Source organism: Centroberyx affinis, unplaced genomic scaffold (assembly GCF_046629955.1).
Source record: "Centroberyx affinis isolate AG114_WGS23_722 - 3 ecotype Tasmania unplaced genomic scaffold, CSIRO-AGI_Caff_v1 ptg000115l_1, whole genome shotgun sequence".
Lineage (NCBI taxonomy): Eukaryota > Metazoa > Chordata > Actinopteri > Beryciformes > Berycidae > Centroberyx > Centroberyx affinis.
In genome coordinates, this window is record NW_027278816.1 from 66,379 (window position 1) to 91,776 (window position 25,398).

At 39.4% G+C, this 25,398-nt stretch overlaps 1 protein-coding gene across 1 annotated transcript; it reads left to right on the forward strand.

The window, feature by feature from the left end:
• LOC139650869 (alpha-taxilin-like) lies at nt 1–20,608 on the forward strand. Its single transcript, XM_071527657.1, has 11 exons — nt 1–50; nt 7,572–7,761; nt 8,738–8,810; nt 9,269–9,354; nt 9,803–9,973; nt 11,810–12,004; nt 12,841–12,960; nt 13,950–14,024; nt 17,084–17,176; nt 18,381–18,476; nt 19,157–20,608. Exons 2-11 carry the CDS (start codon nt 7,582–7,584, stop codon nt 20,237–20,239), a joined length of 2,172 nt encoding a protein of 723 aa, XP_071383758.1. The 5' UTR covers nt 1–50; nt 7,572–7,581; the 3' UTR covers nt 20,240–20,608.
• Nucleotides 20,609–25,398: the final 4,790 nt, after the last annotated feature.

Below are 25,398 nucleotides of genomic sequence, written 5' to 3' on the forward strand. Positions count from 1 at the left end.
CTCTCTGTCTACCTCTCTTTCTCCTTTTCTCATTCACTCCACTGATCCAGGTAAGAAACTTCCTCATTTTCTACACTGCTGGTATTCACTTGTTTTTTTAGTGTATTTATCTATTCATGTTTGTGTTCATGTTGTGTTGGTAAAGCAGTAGCCGTGGTAGAGGAGACACTTCTTACCGCATGTTTGCTGAACTACTGCTGCATCATGGCTCCTTCCCCAAGAGGAACTGTTTCGAAAAATCATTTTTTACTCTTTTTCCAGCAGTAGGAAGGGTCTGCAAGTAGTTGGTTTAGAGATACATGAATTTTGTTGACAATATATTAATTTAGTTCTACTACTATTCAAGAGAGTAGCTACTAACGCAGGATAAACGCATGAAGGAGGACTTCCATAATGGCCGCCACTGGATACAGTCGGTTCAGTCGCTTACGGTGTTTATTCAGTCGAGATTCTGCTGAGTCACTGTGAAATAATCTGTCATCACCTCAACAGTGGCCGAGCTTTCAGATTCACAGTGGTTTGTAATGATAAATGTTGAATTTTTAAAGATTATTCTCTCCTTAATTTGACGATACACACTAGACATACATATTTTTGTCCGGTGAAGCTGACAAAAGTTGTGATTATCTTTGGAGAGGCAAGTCACACTTAATTGTTTACTGGTTGACAGTGTCACCAGGCCGGCAAAAAGTCTTTTAAGTTGTGATTATCTTTGGAGAGGTAAGGCACACTTAATCCTATACTGGTTGACAGTGTCACCAGTGTGAGAGTGACTACTCAATACCAAGAAGTAACGCCGCTTGATTCTGTGTTTCCTTTAGGGGGGAAAAAATATCTTTCTATTTTACTTGATTTGATTCTTCTTCTTCACTTTGTCTCGATGCTTTCAATGTTTTATGTAAAGCACTTTGAACTGCCTTGTTGCTGAAATGTGCTATATAAATAAACTTGCCTTGCCTTGCCTTGCCTTGCCTAGACAGTGATGGAAATATAGCAGAGAGAAAAAGATGTGTCACGCCTAACAAGCACCTAATAAGGAGTAAACACCAGCTGTATGAAGCTCATTATGTACCTTTGTTTTGTTGAGAGTGTCACAGAAGTGTGTTTTTTTTTAGATATTTAGGGGTTTGAGTTTCGTTTTGTTTATTCATTACACTTTTTCCATCTGTCTACCTCTGTCAGTCCGCTTCCACTTGCCGTCACTGTTCCTCTTTGCCGATGCAGTTTGTCTGGCAGATGTTGTCATTATTTTCCAGACTGTCCTCTTTGCCACATGAAGTAATCTCGCAGTTTGTGTGAGCGATAGATCTGCAGTTCAGACACTCTTTGGCCTCTTAGGAGCTCTGTCAGCTGCCTCATGTTGCTTTGAAAACTCTCATATCAGGTGAAAACCTTGTTCCAGTTTTAGTGATTTTCAGGTTTTAGGGTGAAAAATTCTTGTTTTTCTTGGTTTTGGCAACAATTTTTGCGCTCAATGTCGGCGCCGGCCCAACATCCTGTAATACAGACACTCAGTGTAGATTGCAGCTAATAAACAAAACCGCAATCTACCGTATTTCCTCTGATATTGGCCCGGGCCTTTATTTACCTCAACTGCAGAGGGTACCAGGCCTTTATTGGAAGCAGGCTTATATTAGAGACAGGCCTTTATTTCTAATTCCCTCTGTTTGATAAGTATATTTGCTCATATTTTAGTATGAAGCCTCCTTGTTTTCTGATCTGCTTCTGTTGGGGTTCGTTAGCCGTTTTTCTGTTACTGCGACGCATTACCGATAATTACGGTAATCGACGACGGCACGCTCCAGAGACTTCTGCCGGCCGAGCCGTCTTGTGACATACTGCCATCTTGTGGCACTTGTACGTTACTACAAACTACAGTTACATTATATAACAGGCACCAGGAGTTTACTGGTATCCACCGTTGTTTTTTCCTTTGTTTTTTCCCCGGCCTGTATTTGGAGCCGGCCTTTATTTGTTCGTGTCGACCACGGCCCCGGGCATTATCGGAGACCCGGCTTTTAATTGACTACTGGCCACTATTAGAGGAAATACGGTATCTAAGGGAATATTTTGGAGTTATTATTATCTTTGAGTGTTTTTCATCTCTGGAAGGCGATGACGATGTTCGCTCTAGTTTTGTCTTTCCTTCTCAGCAGCTCGCCTTCCTCTGAGCGATGAATCCGTTTCTTTTTTCCTTGAATTTTCTGTTGCTGCAGTTTGAGTTTCTCTTGTCTTTGTCTGTTCAGCCATGGCGGCTATCGCTGCTCATGCTAACTACCCAGTTCTTCTTCTTCTTCTGCTGATTCAAAACAAACCAGGAAACGTAAAACGCATCACTTCCTGTACGGCAGAGGATTTTTCCAGGAAAGAGCGACCAGACACCGACTGTTTAGAACAGACAATGTAAAGGATTTCATGAACTGGATGTAGGTTGGATCACTGTTGTATTGCATCAATCAGCAATTGACAGTAACAAAATGAACAAATACTTGAAAGTGAAATATGAAAAATAATCATATTATTTGTTATTATTTATTACTATATTTTTACTTTAACCTCAGTTGAAGGATTACATGTCCTTCTATGAGAAAATTCTACAACCTTTGAGTTTAAGAAACCTTTTCAAAACCAATTAGATAAACTCAAAACTACAATGTGGTCAAACTAAAAACAAGACAAGAAACCTTTTCACCCAACAACAGCGATATGAAAGCAGTGACTGTCAGACCTTTTTTTTAAGCTGGAACATACTGCCAATTCAACTTAATATAACTCGCCTGTGTAGCTGCCTTTGTAATTGTGATTTAGTTTAGTTACTTCAAAGTTAAAGCCTTTTTGTTTATGTGGTGTTTTGCCCGGCCGGTATAGGTCAGGAGTCAGGCCTGAATGCATTTTGAGAAGCTGATAATCCAGTGAAAAATAATATGAGTTGTTTACTTTGATTTGATTGATAGCATGACTGAAGTTCAAAGAGAAGGAATGTGATTGGTTGCGTAACATAGTGGGTGGAGCTTATTTTTTGCTGGAGGGAGGGGCAGTTACTGTGGGTGGAAGTGTGTGAGAGGGAAGCAATCTGACGGACACACACACACACACACACACACAATCCAAAGTTTTATTATTTGCACACACTTGAACATATCGTCATAGTCTCTCTCTCTCTCTCTCTCTCTCTCTCACACACACACACACACACACACACACACACACACACACACATAATCTCTATCACTTGGACATTAATACACACTCTCACAAACACACTTTTGCTCTCTCTATCTCACACACTATTTCATAAACAGCTTTCTTCATACTCAGAAAAGACAGTGACAGTGTGTGTGTGTGTGTGTGTGTGTGTGTGTGTGTGTGTGTAACAGCAGTATATGTGACTGACATAAGAGACAGGTTGACCATATTTGGACGCTCTCAGAATAGATCCGAACACAACAGGTGTGGTTTGGAAGCACAGGGGGAGAGGGACTGGTGTGTGTGTGTGTGTGTGTGTGTGTGTGTGTGTGGTATGTGTGTGTGTGTGTGTACCTACATAAGTGTTTATCCTGAGTGTGACAGAGAGGGGACTGGCTGTCTGAGATGACTACTTGTCTGTGTATCTGTGCGTACGTGTGTGTGTGTGTGTTTGCGTGTGTGTGTGTGTGTGTGTGTGTGTGTGTGTGTGTGTGACAGAATGGGGGTCGGGTATAGCTCAGGCGGCTAATTTTAACCTGACAGATATAATAGCAGTGGCAGCAGTCATGTTGCGACAGAGCTGTGCAGGATAAATAGCCACATGATACACACACACACACACACACACACACACACACACACACACACACACACAACAAGAGTAATAAAATTTAAGTGTCTTTTTGTGTTTTTATCTGCTTTTTAATATGTAATGTAGCTACACATGATAGACACACGAAACACACAACCATACATGTATCTACTATCCATATCTATCTTCAGTAAATCTATATTTTACTCCATATATGAATATTTTAAGAAGATAAAATGAAGATAAGATCAATGTTTTGTTGAGTGTACTAATAATAATAATAACTTTATTTATATAGCACCTTTAAAAACAGAGTTTACAAAGTGCTTTGACAGACAAAATAAAAACAGAATACTCAAATTATGAATTTAAAAGGCAATAAAACAATAACAAACAGGGATTAAATTCATAGGAGGACAGAGATGGAAAAGAGCAAACATTCAAGTAAATAGTGGTATAATCGTAGGATGAAAACCAAAATAAATAAGATAATAGTAATAAAAAGTAATAAAAGTAAGATAAAATTAAGATAGAAGATAAAAGATAAAAGACATAAAAAGACAATAAAAAGCCAATAAAAGATAAAAAGATGATAAAAAATAATTCACATGGTTACAAATCATTACAATAGTTCCTCTACAATTTTTTGTAGCCGTGGCAGGCGGTGGAGGGGCGACAGTGGCTGATATGTCCCAAAATTCAGTGGATATTGTGTGTTCACTTGTTAGTGTGTGAGGCTTTTTGACGTGCACACTGCTTAGGTGAATTACGGTCTGCACTGCTGAAGGGAAATCCAGTGTGTGCTCGTACACCAGGCGGTACGGTAAAAGCTGGACATCCACACACCAGGAAGGAGCTTGCTGATTTTCGAACTCTGTTTCCCCACATTACTCAGCTTTTACTGTAAAAGCAGCACGATAACACTGCGACTTTTATTTTGAAAAAACCCAAACAGGAAGTTAAACGTTCTGCTGTATGTTTTTTTTCTGTGGCTGCTTGGGCCTAAATGCTATAGTGTGTTGTTGAGGTGCAAGTGTGTATTCCTCTATAAAATATTATGCAGCAGTAATGAAAGGTGGTCTGTGTAGTTTAATCCAGTGGTTCTCAACGTGGGGTCTGGGGACCACCAAGGGGTCCTTGAGGGGGTTCCAGAGGGTCCTCCAGCAAATTGATGAATTGTTAAACTTCAGCATTATTTCATTTACAAGAAGTTAACACAATTAGAGAATGTAGAAGAATGATTATTTTCATCCTAGTTTCTCTGTTATCTCTCTACCTACATACAAGATAGTCATTGAATTCTGGACAAAATCATATCTAACAATACAAATATTCTCAGATTGGGGTCCGAGAGACAAAATCTCATCAAATGGGGGTCTGTGGCTCTAATGTGAACTAAATTAGGGGTCTTTAATATGAAAAAGGTTGAGAATGACTGGTTTAATCTGTGCAGCCTATAGATTTCATTTCTCAATTTAGGCTAGATGAAAAAGGGAGCTTCATCAAAATGACTACATCTAAAACAACAACTCATCTAAAAAACACTATTTGTATTTGGTTATCTATGTGTATGCAGTTTTGTTGTTTTTTGTACAGAATAAATTTTTTGTAGTCAATATTTGAGTGCCTTGGAGTTTAAACCAATGCCACTTTTATTTTGAAAAGAACAGAGCGGAAGTCATGTTCGTGCTCTGGCTGGCTGACTTGACAGCAGTGATGTTTCCACCCATGGCAGCCTGGGTGCACCAGAACCGATCAAAAATCTAAATCTAAATGTTTACAGGATCAGTGATATTGATCGTGATTGCGACCTCGATCAGCCGATGAATTATTAAATCAATCAAGTCAATTGATCCTGCAGTATGTTCCCGACAGCAGAGGAGAGGCAGGAGGAGACCAGATGTCCTGTGAGTTGACGGTTTATCTGCCCATCCCTAACGAACATCCCTATAATATTCCTATGATATTCCAATAATATTCCTATAGGGACTTCGAGTGTCTGTATGATACCCTGTAGTGCGTTTACAGTGACCTTATTATACTTTATTTTTTATTTTATTTTTAATCTCATTTTGTATCATAACAAGCTATAAAATGGTATAATTCCCTATCATATTCATAGGGATTTAGCTTACTTTTGCTGTGATATTTGTACAGTCTCCTCCTAACGTATTTTGTAGGCTCATTAATGTTCTTTTTTTTTGTAAGGGATTTTAATATTAATAACCTACTTGTGTTGCTAAATTTGTGCACTGCGTCAGTTTAGCGCATATTGAACTAATAAAGGAGGTAGAAAAAATGATGCGGGTATCCTACTGGATCTATGAAGTATTATAAAGTATTATTATTATTATTATTATTATTATTATATTATCATCATCCTGGGTTTCAGTGGAGATTTTAGTCCCATGGTCTCATAGCAAGAATAAAATTCTGGGAAAAACATAGTTGAAATTTTTAGGGTATTTTATGGCATGAAAATGGTCAAATTAAAATATTTGGCTGTATTGAATACTGTCCCAAAATACCAGCTATATTGGCAGCTGCAGTCTGAAAATGTTTTTCTTATATTGTGTTAAGTAAAGTCACACCATGAGATCCCGGCGGGAGGCGAGGGGCGCCACGGGGGTTTGGAGGCTTATGTCCTCCCACATTTAAATCCATGTCCCATTAGTAAGATGACAGACATGTTGACAGGCAGCCGGTGGCAGACTGCTGAGTTCTGTCCTTATTTTCCATCCCACCACACACACACACACACACACACACACACACACACACACACACACACACACACACACACACACACACACAAGCACACACACACAGTTATATTCAGCTCAATTTACAGCATGGATATGTGGACTTTACTTATATGCAAAAAATGAGTGCATGGGCAAAATACAGATGTTGGTGTTGGTCACATGCTGCTTTACTTAAATGAGATGAGATGAGTAAGAGTAGTAGTAGGAGTATTGGTATCAATAGCAGCAGTAGTAGTAGTAGTAGTAGTACTAATAGCGGTAGTAGTAGTAGTAGTAGTAATAGCAGCAGTAGTAGTAGTAAAAGCAAAAATGTGATCAAAATCACAGAAGTGCCAAGTCAAACATATTCGTTTTTAACTTTTTCTCTGCTGAATCCCATCACTTTTGCTGCTGCAGCAACCACATTTCCCTGTAGGGATCAGTAAGGTTTTATCTCATCTTACAGAAAGTGGCAGTTTGTATATGAATGTGTTCATTTTCTGACAATGATGAAACCCAGAGTGAATGTCCGGTGAAAACAGCGGTGCCTAGTTCAAGTTCAAGAAGTTCAAGAACTTTATTGTCATTGTGCAAGCACAACGAAATTGCAATTACGTCAACCTCAAATGATGCATTGAATTAAAACTTCACACATATACAAAGACTTCCCATTTACAAAGAATAAATAAGAAATATAAAATATCAGCATAAAAAGTACAGAATCTAAGCAATATACAAGATATAAGCAATAAAATACAATTAGCGATAAAATACAACTACAACTAACGAGGGTGCAAAAACATCAGCAGCAAAGTGCAGTAAAGGTGCAGTGGACTGATATGGAGTGATGGTGTATCGGGCTGTTGAATGACATGTGGTTGGTGTAGAAATACTGTAGAAATACTGCACATACTGCCCATAATCAGTGGCTTAAAGTGACATGTGAGTAAATATCACACATGCTCCAGTGATGGCAGCACATCAGACCTTCAGCCTGAACGCACAGAGGAACGACTAGATGCTGATGTTGTGTGTCTCTCCGGTCCCAGGGAACAGAGGATGGAGGCCTCGCTGAAAGCAGCTGAGGTGCTAGCGCCCCCCCAGTCCTCCTGCCCGGACGGCAGCACCGAGGGCCAGGCCCCGCCCCCCGGCCCCTCCGACCCCATGGAGGAGCTCAGCAGGCGGCTGGAGGACGTCATCAGCACCTACGGGTCCGCAGCCAGTCTGCTGGACAAACAGGTAGGGAGCTAGTAAGGCATGAAGACAGGATCTCTAAAACCTGCTATAAGAAACTTGTTAAACTAGTAAACTTGCTACCTGCCTCTTCACTTGTCATTGTGGGTCATGTGACCTTCAGCAGGAGAAAGATCTGTCAAAGTGAGACTGGTAACCGGTGACACTTCTCCATAGGTACGGTTAGCTTAGCTGTTAGCCTTTATGCACGGTGCTTTGCTAGGTTTGTCCTTAGTAGGCCTCCGTAGTGCAGTGGCTTTGCTGTGCTTTATTTACAAATGTGTTGCAGTTTCTGTCGCCCTCTAGTGGTCGGAAAATAGAATAGAATAGAATAGATTTATTTTGAACATGTTAAAAAAAAATATATATACGGTATACAGTACTGTGCAAAAGTCTTAGGCATATGTCAAAGATATCCACAAAGCAAAGATGCTTTCAAAACTAATGAAATGAAAAGTTTCTGAATATCAAAAATGTACAATAAACAGCTACTACTTCTACTGGCACACTAATGCAGAAAACAAATACACATCTAAGACTTCTAAGAAATTTATATAAAAAATCTAGGGTGCCTAAGACTTTTGCACAGTACTGTTTATATGTAAGAAAACAAAACAAGAATAACCAATACAATTAACAGTAAACATATACAACAAATTCTCAATAAACAACATAAATAAATAAATAAATATTACATGTCCGAAATGGAGTAGGAAGAAGTAAAATACTTATTCGGTCCTACCCCTTTTCTAAACTTAATCAATTAACTTAATGTTTATAGTCCATCATACACAACTTAAATAATTACTTCTATGTTCATCCTCTTTATACATAATCAACTCACAGAGAGAAAACAAAGGGGGAAAAAAAACACTTTAAAATCCCTTTATTGCAGCTTTAAGGGTCAAAAGGTTATCCTTATCATACATGTGAGTGTACATGTGCGTGTCAATAAAGTTTTGTGTTGTTTCGAATGAGTCAGACTGTGGTGGAGCCAGAGGCGGAGAAGATGGAGGAGGAAGCAGCAGATGACATCACCGTTACCAAGGAGACAGGTGAGGCGGGGAAGATGCTGAGAGTCTCAGGCCGCAACATTATTGATCATAAGTATATTTACTCTACATGCATACTAATAATTCGATTGAGTTAGGTACTCCGACTAAAGTCATAATCAGAGTGAGCAGAACACAGCTGGATTTCTCTTCAATCTTTCTATTTATTTATGTAAATATGTTTGATGTTTTATTTACAAAGCAAACAACATGGTGCAGTGCAGTGAAGAGCGGCAGATTATTAAACGCTTTACTTCAAACCATGTAAATGTTGTAACTGAAATATTGCCTCAAGCTGATTACTCCCACTCTCTCTCTCTCTCTCTCTCTCTTTCTCTCTCTGTCTCGCTCTCTCCCTCCCTCTCTCTCCCTCTCTCTCTCTCTCTCTCCCTCTCTCCCTCTCCCTCTCCCTCTCTCTCTCTCTCTCTCTCTCCTCTCTCTCTCTCTCTCTCTCTCCCCAGAGGTTTCTGTCATCATGCAGAGTTTGAACAAGCTTTCTTCCCCAGATGAGAAAATGGAAGCCCTGGTCAGGAAGTACGCTGAAGTGGTGAGAGCCAGTCAATCTGTGCGCACACACACACACACACACACACACACACACACACACACACACACAATGATAATAGTAATGAAATTTAAGTGTCTTTTTGATATAACCTTTTAGACATGATACACATTTGCTCTTATAAGACTTATAAGACTTATATAACTTATAATATGAGACTTTTAGAATGGTTTGTAGAGTGTATACTTTCTAGAACCACACACACACACACACACACACACACAGAAACTTGCACACACAAGTTCACACAATCTCATTGCTCTGTCTCTTTTCAGCCTTGTTTGAAATCGCACAAATCATACAATCCAAACAATCTAATTATGTTTTTATATGTAATTACAGCCATCATACTGCAACAAGCTTCTTACTTTCCCCCCTGTGTGTGTGTGTGTGTGTGTGTGTGTGTGTGTGTGTGTGTGTGTGTGTGCAGGCTGCCCTGTGGCGGGGTGATGAGAGGAAGCTGTGTGCCCTGCAGCAGAAGCTGTCCGGCCTGGTGAGGGAGAAGGAGCAGCTGCAGGCGGAGCAGCGGCGCGGCATCGTGGCCCGCAGCAAGCTGGAGGCGCTGTGCAGGGAGCTGCACACACACAACAACACACTCAAGGTACATGGGGGGGGGGGGGGGTTAGGGTCCACCATGCTGAAGTGTCATTGGGTAAGACACGGAGGGTCTGTGTTTTTGTGGGGGACAATATCACATGTTAGTGGTCCTTCTTATGTTCCTTTTTAAAGTCACTAGTGCAGTGCCCGTTCGCACCAGAGCGCTGTTCGCTTGTTTATTCAAAGTTTATTAATATTGAACGTGTCGCGTGTCCAAATTGCACCAAATCCGACACTGCACTTCCTTGGGTCCCCAGCAAAACACCCACCAAGCGTGAAGTCGATCGGACGAACGGTTCTCGCGATATGTGAAGGACACACAGACAGACAGACAGACAGAGATTCCTTGCTTTATAGTATGATTAAATGAACTCCCATTACTTCAACTTTCCTGGAAAACTGTGTGTTTGTAATGGTGACATCATGCTGCACCGAGGCGTAAATAAAAATTCACAGATGGTGTGACCTCGACTCATAACCTTTAAAGTGAAACATGTTGGGGGGGGGTTTTTTACACCCCCTTTATTTGTGAAACAGGTTGTTTTGATGTTGTGATTTTTATTGTTTCACAGTTTTTGGGTTGAATTTTTTTAATGTTTGTGCAGGGCAGTTTTTGATGGTTGGATTTTGGTGTGATTGTGCATTTGTTAGAACTTTTTGATGTCTTTTTTTCTCCCATGGATGGTTGGAGAACTTTCTGTCTATGGTATATGGTATGTATGGTTGAAATCAATATCATGATAATCATAAGGATTTTTCTAGCTATCAATATATATCACGATATGGTTCATGTATGCAATATCACGTTAAATAATCAAATGAATGTTCATCTCATTGAACCGAATGGTGATGTTAGGTGTGATGTCAAACAAAACAGAAATATTCAAATAATATTCCTACCATACCTCATTTTATGAGAATTTTTAAGTAAGATTTGCTTGTCATCATCAATTTAGACAGCAGAAATGTGTGTTGTCGCCCAGCCCTAGTTGGACCATTTCATGTGTTATTTGGAAACCAGAAGTATCAGGTTCTTTTGTGTCATATGATGCACTGTCATTGATCACCCGTGGAATCATTTCAATTAGTATTTTGATAGGATTTGATTGGATCAAGAGGGGACTGCATCAGCTTGCCCTGGTTCAGTCACTCTAAGTCCCGGGTTGGATTCCTGCATGGGACGGTTGCATGTTGTCCCCCTTTCCTCCCTGGACATCTACAGCAGGCCAAATTTCCATTACATAAAATTTTGTTGTGAAGTTGAAAAAATTTCATTTAATTTCATTCATTCATTTCAAAACATCATTGTTTTTTCTGTATTTTCAAAATACAAATTACATACATTTTATTGAAATACACATATTTTGTAATGTAAACTTTATTTTGAAATTTGATGAAGAAGTTGTCTTGACATATTTTGGTTTTAGTTCTAGTCGTGGTCTAGAAGGATACTATGCTAATGTTTCATCTATTATTTATTTTATCTATTTTTGTATTAGTTTTGTCTGTCAGGATGCTGTGGCTCTGACACTTGCACTAATCACCTTTAGTTGCTTATAATGTTGGTGATCTAGGAATTGAAACTTATTCTTTTACCTTCCTGTTGCATTTACTGTAAGTCACTCTGGATCAGAATGTCAGCTAAATAATTAAAATATGTCAGGAGAAAGGACAAACTATCACTTCTCTCTTTCACACTGCTCTAACATTATTCTCCCCTTTTCTTTTACCCCCTCTCCCTCTTTGTCCTCCCTCTCTCCCTCCTTGTCCTCCCTCCCTCCCTCCTTGTCCTCCCTCCTTGTCCTCCCTCCCTCCCCTCCCTGTCCTCTCTCCTCCCCAGGCGGAGACGCTGCAGCGCTGCAGGGAGGATGAGGAGAAGAGGAAGGAGATCTCCAATCACTTCCAGCGTACGCTGAACGACATCCAGGCTCAGATCGAGCAACACAACAACCGCAACACCAAGCTGTGCCAGGAGAACGCCAACCTGGCCGACAAGCTGGAGAGCCTCATGAACCAGTATGAGCTGAAGGAGCAGGTGAGGGGGGGGCTGGGTTCAAAGGTCGGAGTTAAAGACTTTATTGTCCCAAATGGGAAATGTGGTTTGCAGCAAGTCATATAATACAATGTACTCAGAATTAGGGTTTGACCGATATGGGGTTTTGAAGGCCAATACCATTACCTACCAATATGTTTGGTTTGAAGCTGCCGATAACTGATATTTTTATATTCCAAATCTTAACCATTTTCATGGCAAAAAAGTGCAACAAAAATACAAGAATTCAGTGTTTTCCCCAGAATTTTACACACAATTCACGATACACAATTCTGTTGTCTAAATTGATAATAACAAGCAAATTTAGTATGAAACATTTTAAGAAATATTACTTGTACATTTCACCTACAATTACCCTGCAGTTCAATGCTTTGAACATCAATTTAATAATGATAATAATAATAATAATAACTTTATTTGTATAGCACTTTTCAATACAGGTAACAAAGTGCTTCACAACAGTCAATATAAAACACACAAACAAATAAAAATAAAATAAAATAAAAGTTGACTATTTATTTCACTATTTAACACGTGATTTTTACATATGTAAGCCATATTGTGATATATATTGATTGTCGTGATATTGTTTTCAACCCTATTACCCAGGCCTAGTTCAGATTCATTCGTGTCAGTATTTATTGCACTGTCTCTATTGTATATTATGTACATTACGTTTATTTTATTTTAGTAACTATTTCGTCCGCCAATTGCTGTTGTGGCACCTGAATTTCCCCAAGGGGATCAATAACGTGCTATCGTATCTTATCTTATCTTATCTTATCTTATCTTATCTGCATTTTTGATTTTCCCTGCAGAGTCTGGAGAAGATCAACAAGCACCGCGACCTGCAGCAGAAACTGGCCGAAGCCAAGCTGGAGCAGGCCAACGCTCTGCTGGCCGAGGCCGAGGAGAAACACAAGAGGGAGAAGGAATACGTGAGTTCTCAGTTCTCATGCTGCTTATGAAGAGTTTCGCTCCAAAATGAGAGATCCACCGTTTGAAAAAGAAAGTGACACCTACTCTGCTAACAAAATTACTTATTACAGATTTATTTTTACACCTAGTGCACTGGAAACACAATACTGTTTTGATTGGGTAAAAAAGGTTTATTTTAATCTATTCAATCTACAATAATGGTGCACTGTAACATGCCCCTCTAACATGAAATAGATTACAACAAGGATATATTAAAGAGATCTCCATCATTTGAAAAAAGTGACAGCTACTCTGACAAAATGAGTAATGCCACAAAATTAAAACAGTCATGGTACTTTTTAAAGGTTAATCGGTGAGTTAAGACCTTGTTGAAACCAATGAACCAAAAATGAAACCACTTTAACAGACTGGATCCTCTACATTTTAGAGATACTGAATACTGATACTGTATTTAAGGTAATGTTTTTTTTGGGGGGTTTTTTTTTATTGCAGTTATCATTTTATATGCATGATTGTTTATGCTGACTGGCCATTATTATTGGTAAATCATTACCAATTACTATTAAATTTACAAGTTTTGTATTTATTACCATTCCTGATTATTCTTGAGTGATCATTTTTTCTACTTTTCTAATTTCCAGATCTCATTTATTCATTGTTTTTAATGTATTTGCTTCATATGTAACTGACTGTAAAGCACTTCATAACATGTGAAAAGTGCTACATTTGTTATTATTCAATTACTATTCAATGATTTATTTATTCATTTATTATTTTCATGGTTATTAACAATAACTGATACTATTGACATTACTTTGTATATATTATTATTCATGTTATTATTATAGCAGTAGCAGAATTAGTAGTAGTGGCAGTAGAAGCACTAATAGTATATTCTCAGTATAATTATTAATCCATTTTTAACTGTCCTTGATGTGTTTGTATCAAAGCCCCCCAGATTGATTCTGTACTGTCTCCTGTTGCCTAGTTGCTTAGGGAGGCTATTGACAAAACAAAGAAATGCTTCGCTATGAAGGAGCAGGAGCTGACCATGAAGAAGAAGGTAATGAATGTTTCATCTCTCTCTGGTTGACGCGCCGTATGTTTCTGTTCTGTTCTAACCAGTTACTGGTACAGGCTGCAGAGTGGAAACTGCAGGCTCAGCAACTCAGAGAGCAAGGGACTGTCATGCAGGCACAGGTGAATATTAACTTACAAACTAACATGCTGGCAAAGAGAAGGTGAACACAATCTCTCACATGTTCACAGCAGTAGGACGTATTCTGTCTCGCAGGCTCAGTGAATACTGTCGTAGAAACTTGCCATGCTTACAGAGAGAACAGTGAACACAGTCTCTTCCACATGCATTCTGCCCTGTAACATGGACGAATGTAACCAGCCTTAAAGGGGCAAAAATATTTTTTTTACTGTCCCATAGCACAAAACGACCACAATATATCTGCAGAGGTTGATAGGGTTGCTGATCAATACCAATGACTGATCGATTACTTTGCCTGATGCTGAGATTTCTAGCTTTCAAAACCCACTGTGCCAGAGAGTTGTGTAGGAAAAGATCAGTTCTGTCAGTGTTGTTGCAATTGCTACCGGTCGCCAACAGAGGGCGATAGAGGTAATAATTACTTCATGCCCCTTTAAAAAACAGTGAACACTCTGTTATCATTTCACAGCCAGTAGGATATACTCTGTCTTGTACTAAAGAGGATTAGGGCCACATGTGAAACATTTATTTGAGTTCTGAGATTAATCTCAGTATTCTGAGAATAAAGTCAGAATTCTGAGTTTAAAGTCAGAACCCAAATACATTTTTCACATATGGCCCTAATCGTCTTGTAACCTCAGGCGAATGTTGATTTACAAACTAACAAGCTGACAAAAAGAACAGTCATTTCTTACAGGTTCATAGCTAGTAGGATGTATTCTGTCATGTAGCATGGATGAATGTTCATTTACAAACTACCACGCTGTCAAAAACAACAGTAATATAACAGAAATGTAACACCACACAGGTCATATGGTCGATGCATTTCCACAGAACTTTACAATACCGTGAGAGCAACACAGTTTTAGCATCTGTAGCATTTGTAGCGTGTTAGCGCTGACCCACACAGGACCACTGTCTCTTATAGGTTCATATCTCGAAATAAGAACTGAAATATTCAGTTTTAGAATCTCTTGTGAAAGTTGATTTACAAGTGGCCGCCCTGAAGAACAGGGAACACCATGTTACAGTGTTCATAGCTAGTAGCATGTATGCTAGCTTGTAGCATACATGTTGAACCAGCCAAATAAACTGATGCAGACAAACTTACCAGCCTCTGCCACATTGTACCAGAATGTGGCAGAGGTTTCTTCATGAATCTGCGTAGGGTTTATTCTGTCTGAATATGGATTTACAAACAAAAAAACAAGACAAAAAGAGCAGTGAACACTTTTTCTTACTGGTTCATTGTCTGTTATTGATTGTCGAGACGATCGACTGCTGTTGCTCTGAGAGCTTGAAATGAAAATTAGGTAGGACTACCTCGTTTGTAATGGTAAATGTAAAACCATACAAGGATGAATGATAAATTGCCTCTGGCAGTGTATATCGTTCATAATTAATGGCTGATTTGTAATTCATCACTTGGAAGCCCGGTCATTATTCCATACCTTATGTTTTCCCAGATCTCCTCCCAGCTAAATCATTCCAACCATGTGTCTGTATATAGTATGTTTTTCAGGAATATGGGAAAGAAAGTTTTTGTCTCATTGAATAGCCATATCTTTTTGAAATTATGCAATGTTTTTTTTCACAGGTTACAACTCCCAAAAGGTCACTCAACCCAGAAATGACCACATAAAGTTTAAATTCAAGTAAAAAAAACCCAAAAACAAACAAACAAAGGCAGCAGCGTAGTAATAGTCGATTCAGGCCTCCAGAGTAGTCGTCATGGTCAGGTGCACACAGAGCTTTGGCTTCTTTACAATCCAGTTAACTGACAGTCAGCTGTCATTCAGGATCAGAATCACTTTATTCTCCAAATATAATAAATGTATAGGATTTTGCCTTGGTGACATTAGTGCTGGAACATATTGACAACAACAGGGACAACAGAACCTCACATACAGTGCAAAGAAACTGTATGCAAAACAATATGACGCTTCATATGGACAGGAGACTATACTGTACATATCACTCTACATTCAGAACTCTATTTCTATATACATTCAGGCAACATGGCATATAATAGGTTGCAACTGTAGACTGGTAATCCAGCAGTGTATAGGAACAATGTACCATCATATAGGCAATTGACTAATCAATGCTTGGAAATTTGAGGACTATTACTTAATATGGGTTGAAAATGTACACTATTTGTAGCGCTGGGGAAAAAATGAACCAAACATCAATAAAATGACCTATTTTTAAAGTTTTTAGTCAGGGAAAAGCCGAGTCAGCATCCTATAGGCCCTTTTCCCGTCGTCATGGTAACAACTTCCATATTGAGAATCCAATAGAGACGACAAAAACAACAAAATTGTAATGGTGACTAGCACTAGATACATGATGTAGTAACGTTATGGTGATGACTGCCAAGAGATGACATCGGACAAGGAGAAACTGAAGCTAAAACTCACCTTCATGATCGAAGAGGGAACGTTAGGCGAAGAACTTGTAGCCTTTTCTCTAGTTTAGATCCAGGAGTCAACAAAAATCTAGTCTTTGTACTTCACCAGTGTTAATTTTGGGCGGGTTGTGGAGCGATTTACGTTGGTGAATTTCTCAGTGCGGAAGCTGTTACCATGACGACGTGAAAGTCAAAACAGGCGGGAGACCAAGACGTCAGAAAAGTTTTGGAGACCGGACTCATGTGCTTCAGCCTTGCCAGCCTTTAGCAGCCAATATCTAGCAGCATTTGGCTGGTGGCTGCGGTTTAATTTCCACCCTGGGCAGCAACACAGAGTCAAAACATTCCAGCATACTGTCATGTCTCTTGAATCCAGACATGTAAAGGCTGGCTTTTTTGGCCAGTTACATGAACCGGATTTGCCTGCCTGTCTGTCTGTCTCTCCGTCTGTCTGTGGTTCAGTCTGACCGTCTGTCTTCCCGTCTGTCCACAGCTGACCCTCTACTCTCAGAAGTTTGACGAGTTTCAGGCGACGCTGTCCAAGAGCAACGACATCTACGTCAGCTTCAAACAGGAGATGGAAAAGGTGGGTGGTGACCGCTGATATGTCATGTACTGTGGATAGAAATAAGGCATCCAGGCCTGCTGGGTTTTTAAACACAAACAATACTACACATATGCTCCAAAATCATGGAATACCATACCTAAAGCCATAAGAGATTCGAGCTCAGTGAACATTTTTAAACGACAGCTAAAAACCTATTTATTTAACTTGGCTTTTAATTGAAGTCATTCTATTTTTACTATTTTTTTTTTTTTTTTTTTACATATTATATCGATTTTACCAGTTTCTGTTTTTACTGTCCCTTTTACCATCTACTGATCTATTTATTGCTACTCCTTTCCATTTGCCCTTGTTTTAATTTGTATGTTTTCAATTTGTATTTCTTTTAATATCAAGCATCTTTTTATTTTATTTTTTTTTAATGTAAAGCACTTTGAACTGCATCGTTTGTATGAAAAGTGCTCTATAAATAAAGTTCATTATTATTATTATTATTATTATTATTAACTGGCTGTCATGCTACCAGTCTGTCTACATGTCTGTCAGCTGTTTTAGCGTCTGTGGAAAGCCCAGACAGCCAAATATGTAAGAGTCCACATGGTTAATTATGGAAACAGGCTAATGATTATCATGACAGGCAAACAAAAACACACAATACAAGCTTGGATTTTGTTCAGTGACCTTGTGTTTCTTGTGTTTTTATATTTTTAACTACTTTTGTTTTCAGTGTCTTTATCCTGTTTTTATAGTTTTTGCTTTTTTTATACCTTTATTTAAAGCACTTTGTAAACTGTCTTTATATAAATTATAAACAAGGTTTATTATTATTGTTGTTGATAAAAATAATACTACTAATAATAACAACAACATGGTTTTGATTAGACTCTACAACCAGAAGACGAGTTTGAACCCCACTTGCATGTTTTTTGCCCTTATTTCCGCCTCTCTATTTTTATCTATAAATATAACTAAAACCTTTATTCATCTGTAACTTCTACTATAATGTCCTAATGTACTGTCATATTTTTGATCATATTCACTTACATTGTACATCATAAACTGGTATGTTGTCTGTCTGCAACTTTTGTTTGTGTCATTTTTGAACACATCCATGTTTCTAGTATCAACAACACACATTAGCAGGACAAAAACAATTGTACGTTAAGAAGGGATTTCAGATGTTGTCGGTGCAGCCTTTTAACTGTCACCATTTTTGCCCCCTTAGATGACACAGAAGATGAAGAAATTGGAGAAAGAGTCCAATGTGTGGAAGACGAGGTTCGAGAGCTGCAACAAGGCTCTGGTTGATATGATTGAAGAGGTACGGATGTGTAGGTGCAATACACACAGTAGTGTAGGTGCATTGTAGATAAATATAGGTCTGATCAGTGTAAAGAATAGATGTGGAGGACAGAGGGTGGTTATTAAATTCTGGCTGAGTCTTCTGAAGGTGTTTTGGGTCTAATTCAACCAAAAATCAGTTTGATTTTCCTCTTCTTTTACCTTTTCCTCTACTGTAACATTCAAGCTGGATTTCTACATAAGGGGCACAAGGAACAGTTTCATCATAGTTTGTGTATTGGCAAATGTAAAATGTAAAATGCAAATCCAAGTTAGTACCGTTTGTAGTAAAACCACCAGACGCTGCCAACAAACACAGAAAATATAATTTGTTTTTTCTGCTTTTGTGCCAAATGGATGGGGTTTGTCACATAGGACAATACATGGAGTGGCAGAAAGTTTGGAGAATTATTATTGGTTTTTTTTAGATTGAGGAAGAAACATAAGAAGAAAGTTAAGAAATAAAATAGGAAAAAATGCTATTCTCAAAAACAGTTATTAAAAAAGACTAAAGTTAAGAAAAAAATGGCACTTGAGAATTTTTTTTTTCTTAAGAGGGTTTTGTGAATCCGGCCCCTGGTTGCTAATATTTCACTTCCTTTGTTTCTCACTTTCTTGCTCCACATTCTGGTTTCCTCCCTCCTCCTCCTCCTCCTCCAGAGGGCCGAGAAAGGCAAAGAGTTTGAGCTGTTCGTCGTGAAGATTCAGAAGCTGGAGCTTCTGTGCCGCTCACTGCAGGAAGAGAGGAAAGGCCTCTACGAAAAGATTAAGGAAGTCCGCTTTTCCAACTCCAGTCTCTCGTCAAAGCCCGCCGCCGCCACCGATCCCCCGGCCCAGGATGAGTCCTCTGTCCCCGAAGCTGCTCCCGCATCTTCCCTCCTGACCCCGGAGGAGATCCAGGAGCTCCAGGAGATCCAGGAGGAGGACCCGGTGCTGACGGAGGACATGGCCCGCCTGAAGGCAGAGCAGGCCAGGCTGCAGGAGTTCGCCGCCTCCCTGCTGGCCCCCCCCGCCGACGATGATGAGGATGATGATGTAGACGCTGAAGCAGACGGAGTGGCCTCAGCGTTAGTCCAGTTCAGAACCAAAACTCAGGTCGCAGAGAAGCCTTCAAAGCCGGATCCAGTTCCTCAGCAGGTGGAGGCCAAGCAAGCTGTAGAGGTAGAATCGATGTCAGCAGAACCAGTTCTCCCAGAAGCGGTTAAAGTAGAGGAGGTCCAGAAGCCAGCTGGATCCACACCGGCGGCACCGACACACGAAGAGAAGACCCAGCCGCCCTCTGAACCGCTACCAGAGCAAAAGAAAGTCGAGAGCAATCAACCGACAGACCCAAAACCAGAAGCAGCCGAGGGTAAGGTACTGTCCGAGGTCAGTGAGGCGCAGCAGCCCAAACCAGTGGCACCAGTGCAAGGCGACAGGACTCAGCAACAGCCTTCTGAACCAGTACCGACACCAGAGCCAAAGAAGGTCGAGACCAATCAAGCAAAAGACCCAAAATCAGAAGCGGCAGAGGGCAAGGCACTGACTGAGGTTAGTGAGGCCAAACCAGTGGCACCAGCGCAAGACAAGAAGGCCCCGCAGCAGCCTTCCGAACCAGAACCGGCACCAAAGCAAGTACCAACCGCGTCAGAGTCGGCCACGCCCAAAACAACGGCGCCCAAAACAACAACGCCCTCCAACGGCGACTCCTCCAAGAAGCAGGCGTCGAAGAAGAAGAAGAAGAATGCCAAGAAAGCGAGCTAAGCTTTAGGGCGTGGAGAAGGGTGTGTGAGTGCCTGATGGGACGGAGACGGGTGGTCGGCGGGGTCGTGTGTGTGTGTGTGCGTGTGTGTGTGTGTGGTGTTACTTGGGGATAGTGGGTGTGTGTGTTTGAAATCATACCTTGTGCCTTTTGTAAGGGTTAAAAGCTTGGTTTGTCTCAACTGGTGCAACTGGAGTGGCGGTTTTGTCAAGGGTCAACACCAGGTGAAGACAGACAGATAAACCAACTGTATTTTACAGTTTTCAAATACTATAACGGCCTAAATGACCAGTTAGAATGATCTAACTGAGAAAACAAAAGGCGTAACTGAAGATTAAGTATGTCTAAATGAAAAATGATAAATGATAAATGATAGATAAAACACGATAGTAATCTTTAAAGCCAGTAAATAATCTTTATAGCCAGAAAAATTTAGCTTTAGCAAAAGGGCCACATGATGAATAGGTTTTGCCTTATGCAAAAAAAAAAAAGAAATGCATACACCAAAAAAAAAAAAGAAAAGAAATCCATGGTTGGCATTTATACCAATCAAAATGCTGTGTCTTTTTTTCCACCAGAAATCACAATGCACTGCTACAACTCAAATAAAAGTGATTTTTTGGACAAAGCTTTTGCTGTATGTTTTTTTTTTTGCCTTTTGTGTCTGAAACTTTGTGACATCCAATATCATCCCAGATTTTTTCTCTGTCTCTTGCTTTCTTTCTCTCTTTGTCTTTCTCATACATACACACACACACACACACACACACACACACGGGTGACAGTGTGTGTAATGTAATATAATGTAAATGTATGCACAGACAGAGACACTATGTTTGGAATTGAAGCATAGCACCTCCAGCAACACTAAAATGACCCGACGGACTAATATTGTATACATTATATAAATGTATACATAATATTGTATACCTTTACTTCATAGATTTGAAGAAATATTTTCCCTTTGCCAACCATTTTCATGATGCAGTGCAATACAATGTCCAGTAGATGGAGCTATTTTACCTCTACAGGTGAAGGATTGTACACCTGTCTGTTGCCATGTGTCATAATGTAATACAACTCTACAGCCACTAGATGGGGTCAATGTTGTTCATATCACATCTGTACTGTGTGAGAGTTGTTTCCAACATTTTCACAACTGTGATATTTAACTTTTTCAGCATTCCAAGGGGTTTTTGGACAGAGATCTTCCATTCATTTCTAATGGGAGATTACTGTTGTTCTGCCTCTTAGTTTTCCTGGTCACCTCTTTGTTTTTTTTATCCATCACTGCTGGCTCGCTCCACACATCGAGCTGCACAGGGAACTGAACCCCTAACTGTGGCAGTGTTGGTGCCTTGCTCTACTCATTCTGTCCTATAAGTAACTGCAGTAATAAAACTCAGAAAAAAATGACTTCCAAGTTTATCTACAACCCGAACAAAAGTATTGCTGGTACATAAGTCGATATTGTATTATTTCATAGTATTTGCAGGCATATTTTTAGTTGCTATGAAGTCTAAATCCTATTCATGACCTTTCACTTTCAAAAGACTCAAAAAGTAGTTGGATGTAGTTCTGTTGGATGGACGATATAAAGGAAATAAGCTGGGGAGATAAGTATATAGAAAGGATTTATTCCCTCCTAGTCACACACACACACACACACACACACACACACATAGAAAACCTATAGAAAACCAAATAGTATTTGTTGTTGCCATGTTTTATGCAGTAAGCGGAAAAAAAGATTAGTCTCATAATATTTTAGTGTAAGCTAGAGAAGTGTTACGAAAAGAAGATAAGAGAAGTAAGAACTGAGGAGAGAGGTAGAAAGGATAGAGTAGATAGTAGAATAGTAGAATTCTTTTTAAAATTCAAGATAAGAGCATATTAGAACAAGAGGAGGAGGAAGAGATGGGAGGAGGGGAGGTGAGGCAGACCTGAAGTATTTGTTGAAGAGTTTTAAGCCTCCAACAGAAGATAGGAGCGACTCTGCAGGGGGCTTTGTGGGTGTTAATGTGTCAGGGTGTATCAAGGAGGGATTTGCGGAAAGACAAATTCAGATTAGACTGTGGAAATTGGATAATTAAGTGGTAATCTTCCTGCTTAAATTATGTTTATCACGTTGCGGTTCATCAGAAACAGAGCCGCAAACCTTTTCAAGGTCCCAACCAAGGTAGGAAATCACTGCCAGCCACTAGCCAAATGCTAATGGTATCTACTCTACTCGCCACTTTGGCAGCCAACAGCTCCTAATCTATTCTCAGAATCCTATTTGTCTCGTTACCAAGGATGGAAAGAGTATTAGAATGTCCTTCTGAAGTGGAAGTACTGTTACTTTGCTGATATTTTACATAAGTAGAGGTAAAATTACTAATTTACTTAAGTAAAAGTAAAAAGTAGCTCATTTAAAATGTGTAAAAGTATTAAAATTGTATGTTGCTTTTTAGAAAAGTGTTTAGAAAAAACGTTTTCTGTGATCTTTTCCATGTGATTATAAAAAGGGGAGAGGACAGAGTTCAAACTAGATTCTTTTAACTGGAAACAGAAATGACAAAATAAAGTGCAGAAACAAAGTAAAGCCCGATACTCTTCTCTTCTTTACTGACAGTCTGTTCCCTGTGAATCGCTCCACAATTGGCCAATTTATAATGATCCAGTTACTGGTGCTTATGGAGAGATGTGTCCTTTGTAATGGATGTCATTTCAAATCGCATCCGTTACAGAGTACATGTAGCAAAGTACAATACTTCTAAATACAACGTAGCAAAGTACAATACTTGTAAATACAATGTAGCAAATTACAATAGCGAAGTACAATACTTCAGTAAAAATGTACTTAAGTAAAATTACTCCAAAAAGTACACAAAAACTCAATTACAGTAAGGGGAGTAAATGTAATTAGTTACTTCCACCCCTGCTCATTAGATGATGATTGCAGAATTCATCCATCACTTGACCAGCAGATTGTTTCCTGCCCTGGATTTGAACCAGTTTGTAAAAAGATACTAGACACTCCTTTATGTCCTTAGGATTGTTATTCAAAAAAGTATCATTACACATTTCATGCTTTACACATTTCCCCCTGAGAGTGGGACTTCATCCCACGTCCTGTGACTTTATTTTTGTGCCAGAGACTTGTGCCTTCAGGAGATTTGGCTTTGTGTGTGTGATTTGCGGTGAAAAGACTTTTTTGTCCCTGAGCCTCATTTACAATCGACTGCAATGTTCCCGTCATCCTTTGGCTCAGTGACATCTAAGTAGTGGGAACACTTCCACTCCGAAAAGGTCAAATCTTCTGCCATTTCCCATCTGTATGTGCCCGCATCAGCCGAGGGGACGATGACTCAGGACGATGACGGGATATTTTCTGGATAAATCAACTTATTATCTGATATTTAGAGGCAGTTCTAACAAACATGACAGCTTTATTTTGCCTGATGAATGGAGAAACTGATGCATATTTCCTTTTGTTTCTCTGAATCTAATATTTGCTTGTATTACCTGAGATACCTGTGTGAATATAGACAGTTGTCCCCTCCCCCCCCCGCTGCCACCTTTCTTCTTTCTGCACTGAGTATGAACTCATCCTGGCAAGACGGGGAGTGAAAAAGTCTTTTAACCCACACTTTTGTTTAGAAGTGGAGAATGAAGAGCTTATTGTTTGCTACTTCAACTGGAAGTTCTGTGGCAGTAATGATGAAAGTGCGAGTCAGAAAGAATTCCCTTTCTTTTTTTTTATCATTATACTACAAAACATAAAACAATACATCACAAAACAACACAATACTGTACAAGAACAGCAAGACAATACAACAGTAAAAGTTTTAGTTTAGTAATGTCTTTATAAGAATTCCCTCTAACCAAGGACACAGCGGCTACGGTAAGAACTCAAAGATTGATGAAACCACTACAAGCTTATTTATTTGATTGGTAACTGTGATAGCATAAGTCAAATTGAGATAGTAATTTGTTGCACTACTTGTTACTAGGAAAAGTAAAAAGTTACTATGACACATTGCCTCCTGACACCATTGCTTCTGATGGATCTGTATTTCACTGCTACGCCTCTTCACAGGCAGATTTCCACACTCATTTAAGAGCGAATATCTTCTGCACACAGACATCTGCATACTGCATTATCTCTCTGTACAGAAGCCATTGTAGACATCCTATACTGCATGATTACTGCATGCTTGCTGCACTACTGCTGCATTATTGTTTCGCATCTGAGAGGAACTGTTCAGAAAATTCAGATTTTGTGTCTTTTTCAAGTAGGGTTTGATTGATACAGCAGCATTTTTGGATTGAAATAACCAACATATGCTGATATTTAACATCTTTATATTGGACCATTTTGATGCCAAAAAATTCTAAAGAAATACAATATTCAGTGTTTCCACAAGAACTGTATTCTTGTCAGGGTCGTAAAGCCTCTAAAACAGCATTTAGACCATTATGGGACACTAAAACTATTAAAACTACTACTAATAATAATAGTAATAATAAGAACATTCATGCATGTGGAATCCAATTAAACTGCTGAATTAAAGTCAATTCAGCTTGAGGGCTTTCCACAGACAAGCAGTGTAGTATTGAACAATTCTTCAATAAATATGTAATCAATCAAACTGCATCATATCCATCATATCAGAGGTGGACGACAATGACCTGCAGATATCGATTTTGTAATAAAAGGCTAAAAGATTTGACTTGGCTCGATCTACAACCTTTGAGAAAATCTGGTCTGCAGTGTGTGTTGCAGCTGGTGGAGGATCGTAACTGAACAGATGAAGCCAATTGACGGCTACCGCTGTACATTCACTCTACACACTCAACCAATCATTTGTATGCAGCCGGAGCCGTGTGTATGCACAAGCTGTTATGGAAAACATCGATCTTCATGAGTTGTTTTGTCAAATGTACAGTACACTGAATGTAAGAAATATTACAGACACTGAACTCTTCATGAAGTCCATAATGAGGTGAATCCAAGCAGAGACGAGTTCGAGAAGGATTTCTAAGCTTCGACACAGTTGAGATGTGGATTATGCAAAATAAGGCTGCAACTCAATATCAGGAAGATGTGCCTAATGTTTTGTACATTCAGTATATGTATGCATGTATGTGTATGACATTGATGGCAGCCGCCTGCTGT

Bases quoted from the DNA above. Each gene is read 5' to 3' on its own strand.
- LOC139650869 (XM_071527657.1), top strand. From the start codon at position 7,582: ATGGAGGCCTCGCTGAAAGCAGCTGAGGTGCTAGCGCCCCCCCAGTCC. The intron at 12,961-13,949 runs GTGAGTTCTCAG...CCTGTTGCCTAG, and splicing joins ACAAGAGGGAGAAGGAATAC to TTGCTTAGGGAGGCTATTGA. The intron at 18,477-19,156 runs GTACGGATGTGT...CTCCTCCTCCAG, and splicing joins TGGTTGATATGATTGAAGAG to AGGGCCGAGAAAGGCAAAGA.